The sequence below is a fragment of the Poecilia latipinna genome, unplaced genomic scaffold (assembly GCF_001443285.1).
Source record: "Poecilia latipinna isolate Pla-1442-1.1 unplaced genomic scaffold, P_latipinna-1.0 Scaffold3118, whole genome shotgun sequence".
NCBI classification, from domain to species: Eukaryota; Metazoa; Chordata; class Actinopteri; order Cyprinodontiformes; family Poeciliidae; genus Poecilia; species Poecilia latipinna.
The window spans coordinates 26,428-30,647 of record NW_015115734.1 but is presented as its reverse complement, the minus strand read 5'-3'; the positions used below and the strand labels follow the sequence as shown (position 1 = coordinate 30,647).

The 4,220-nt window shown below is 48.5% G+C and overlaps 1 protein-coding gene across 1 annotated transcript; it reads left to right on the top strand.

The window, feature by feature from the left end:
• Positions 1–299: 299 nt before the first annotated feature.
• Positions 300–3,769, top strand: drc2 (dynein regulatory complex subunit 2). Its single transcript, XM_015022851.1, has 8 exons — positions 300–515; positions 936–1,103; positions 1,171–1,340; positions 1,551–1,701; positions 1,782–1,940; positions 2,208–2,426; positions 2,499–2,606; positions 3,305–3,769. Exons 1-8 carry the CDS (start codon positions 387–389, stop codon positions 3,635–3,637), a joined length of 1,437 nt encoding a protein of 478 aa, XP_014878337.1. The 5' UTR covers positions 300–386; the 3' UTR covers positions 3,638–3,769.
• Positions 3,770–4,220: the final 451 nt, after the last annotated feature.

Here is a 4,220-nt window from a genome sequence, read left to right as displayed (position 1 = left end):
ATATACACACATACATACATTAGGGACAAATATTAGATTGCTACTTATTAACAAAGTGTTTGCTTTTTTAGTTTATTATTGAGAAGAAATTAAATAAGGCACAAAACCTAGTTTTAAAAATGTTGGAAGAAATATAACATTTTTGTGGGCCCAACTGCTTTCACCAAAAGTTTGGGCACCACTGTCATGATAAAAGAGAGCTGCATCCACACATGTTAATGTAAAGTTTGGTGGAAGGAAGAAGTGTGATCAGCTGAAGAGTCTGGAGGAGATTACCAAAGTGAGGACTGAAGCACTTGAAGTTCTGCTGAGTTGTTGCTGTTCCCAGTTTTAGGAGATCAAACCCAGAAGGTTGTGGAGCTGCGGCAGCAGCAGGAGGGGGAATCATGCCGAAGAAAAGAGGGAAAAGAGAGCCGCTGACAGAGGAGGAGAAACTCCTGCAGATGCAGCAGAGAGCTCAAGCGGAGGAAGAGATGGCCAAGAAGAAGGAGGAGATGCTCATGCTGTACCTGAAGGTAATATCACCTGGAGCAGCATTAGCATGAAGCAATTCATCCAGGTCCACGTTGCAAACTGGAGAAGGAAAATGTTTAGATCAGCAATTACAGCAGATTATAGCCAGTGGTGGACACTGCTAACGAAAACGTTAGTTACACTAACTAACTTAACTTAGGGTAAAGTGCTGTAGCAACAGTATAAGCTAATGTTAAAGCGCCATAACAACATGGTACTTAGTGGAAGCTAATGTTAAAGCGCCATAACAACATGGTACTTAGTGGAAGCTCTTTCTAAAGGGCTATATGAGCTTGGTGTTTAGTGGAAGCTAATGATTAAGCGCTAAATGTACCTGCTAATAACTTATTAGCAGCAGAGAGTCCATCACTTATTATAAGAAACAGAGTGGCAGGTTCTGATCCGCTTCTGTACTGAACCAGGAGAAGCTCCAGAAAGAGCAGAAGAACACAGCCGTGAACCTGCTGAAGCTGACAGAGAGCTGGAGGAAGGTGCTGCGGCAGACTCGGGACAGCGAGCTGCTCGCCGAGGCCGCAGTGCACCAGCAGACGTCTGACAGGAGGCTGGAGGAGCTGAACTTCATCATCCAGGTGAGGAGCATCCCGCAGGTGCGCCTGGCGGCCCTACCTTCTCATTGGGACTCTGTTTGTGCTGCAGAAAATGATGCGGGAGTTGCAGCAGGGGCAGTCTCAGGCGGACCGGGTGCAGAGCTGCCACCTGCAGCACGTGGAGTACCTGTGGGAGCTGCAGGAGAAGCACCTGAAAGGTCTGCATCAGCGGTGGGAGAGCAGCCTGCGGGCCCTCAACGCCATGTGCTTCAACCAAGAGTAGGTCACACAGGCCCACACCATACTGCCACCACTACCATGTTTTTCTGCTGAGCAGGTTTTCATGCTTGGATTTCTTCAGAGCTTGTTGAGATCATTCAACCTACTTCGTGTTGCCAGACAGGTTCTGTTCAGGAGATTTCTGGGTTCTGCAGGTCAGGCGGTGATCTGTTGGACCAGTCGGTTCTGAACCCTGTCTGGTGTCTGCAGGGTGAAGGCGCTGGACGACTTCCGGCAGCAGAACCTGGGCCTAGTGGATCTGTACCTGCCTGCCCAGATGCATGACAAGGCCATGTCCGAGTACCTCCAGAAGGTCCAACACGAAGTCGTGGATGTGTACAAGAACGCACACCAGGACCTGGTACCGAGCAGGGACACTTTCCTGTCTTCCCACATGGCCCTGGGGTGTGTCTCAGCTCTGCCTACTGTCTCTGACCACAGGACGCTCTGAGGACTGAAGTGAAGAACCAGGAGGATGGATCTGCTCTGAACCGTGACATTCTGCAGAAGACCAGAAACAGCCTGATTGAGCTGGACCAGAAAATTGCCAGACAGCAGCAGGATATCAGCCTCGAACTGAGGAACGTCAAGAGGCTGAAGGTTTGTAGACGAACTGGAAGGTTTGTAGACATTTTCAGAGGGTTGGTAAGTGTTCGGGAGGTTGGTAGATGCTCTGAAATGGTGATTTCCACATGTGAAAAATATAGTAAGATACATCATTTTTAAAGTAATTAGTTTTTATGCATCACAAACAAATTTTCGGAAACCTATTTAGGCCAACCTGCTCAACTTGTCGCAGATCCCTTTACGGTTCTGAGTCAACTGGCTGGTTCCAGTTGGTTCTGAGCGTCTGATCTCCTCCAACAGAGCAAAGCCATCAAGCTGAGGCAGCAGATCTTTTCCTGTCAGGCTGAGAGGGATCTGATGCAGCAAAACTGGGACTTCACCACAGACAAGATCAACCAGAAGTGTCGGCAGCTCCAGGAGCAGCTGGCACGAGATCGCCAGGACGCCAGGAAGAAGCTCGCCATCCTCAGCATCCAGGGCGCCACCGCCACCAAAAACCTACAGGCCATCATCACCAAGGTGAGAGCGCACTGACCGAGCCCCACGCCTCACCTGAGACTCTGCTGATCCCCCTCTGCTCCGCTGCTTCAGGGTGAGAAGGTCCTGCGAGTCTCAGAGCTTTGCCGCAAGATTAAGAAACAGCAGGAGATCATGCCAGGAACATCGGAGGACAAACAGAGGACCTGCACACCGGAGCAGGTACGGCAAACCGGACCGAAACATGGCAAGATTATTAGGTTCAGCAACAAGGTTCAGGTCAGAGTTCATCACTACACCTAGAGTTCAACCTGATCTCTAGTTTCCAGCTGTAATAACTGAAGCTGTGCATTGACTCTAGATCTATAATGCTAGATCGTTCCTCTTTAGGTCCAAAGGTAATAACTTCAGTTTCTGTTCATATGGGGAGTTTTGGCATATCCACACATTTATCTGTTCTCAGCATCTGTTCAGTGATTGGATGGGGTCAAAGGTCACCTAGTGACATCATAATATAGAGCTCTGCATCATTTGCATAATTATGGTAGCTGATCTGATTGTTATGACCTGAGCCAGGTCATAACATATATTAAATATTCAATATCTACATTTAATATAGATATTAAATAAGAGGAGTCCTAGGATGGAACTTTGGGGAACCCCACATGTGACTTCTGTCTGCTCCGACAATTTTTATTTAAAAATCTACAATTTCCCTGAGGGAAAATCCCAAAAGGGTTAATAAAGTTTCTCTTTATCTATCTAATACATTTCCTCTTGAAACAAAGAAATCCCTGTTCTTTATGAAAGATTCAAACCAGTCCAGTTCTGGACTGGAGAGTCCGACCCAACTCTCCAACAGTGGTCAACAGTGTCAAGTACGGCGCTGAGGTCCAACCCGGTTCTGTTTCTGGATGCAGGAGGTCCTGGAGCTGCAGGACCTGCAGCAGCTAAAGGAGCTGCAGCAGTTGCAGGAGAAGCAGCAGCTGAAGGAGCTGCACGATCTGCAGCAGCTCCTCAACTCCACCCTGCTGCACCGGGAGGCTCTGAGGAAGCAGAACCAGGTTCTGAAGCAGGAGAACCAGCACCTGCAGGTCCTGCTGGATCACCGTGATGACATCCTTGACGGAGGCCACACCCCGCTGCTGGCTCTGCAGCCGCCGGTCCAGTCCGGCCGCGCCGCCGGGGACATGCACCACAACATCCTGGAGGCTGCGCATGTCGCTAAGTACCTGGTGGACAGCTGGAGCTGAAGGCCAGGTCCAAACGGTCCCTGCAGAACTCTGCAGAACAGCAAAGACTTCAACAACAAGCTCCGGCCTGGTGACGGGTCAGAACCAGGACCGTTCAGTTACGGTCTGAGCAGGACAGGTTAAAAATAAAATGTTGAATGAAATGTTCGGGTTCGTTCTCCCTCATTAACGACTTATTTATTTACTATAAACCTTTCTACGTGTGATAATATTTCCAGAGACAAGGGTGCCTTTTGGACCATCACTGGCTGCTTGAATTAAAAAAAAAAAAATGCTTTATTTCATTAGAGATTAGAAAGATCCGGCAATCTGACTTCCCGGACTGGGAGGAAGCCAGAATACCCAGAGACAACTGGTGCAGAGCAAATTGGCTCTTTGCACGTGAGCTTCCTTGTTCGTGGAAAAGCCGCTCGGTCGTTTCCGGTCTTTGGCATTTTACACTCGGTGCTTGCAGGGCTTGGCCAAGGTAACAATTAATGTTGTACATCGATCCGAAGCCCCAACAGGTAAACTGGAGAAAGGTTTTAAGATGTACGCCTCGTTATACATTCAAGGACACGAAGGTGAGTTTTACTTTATGACT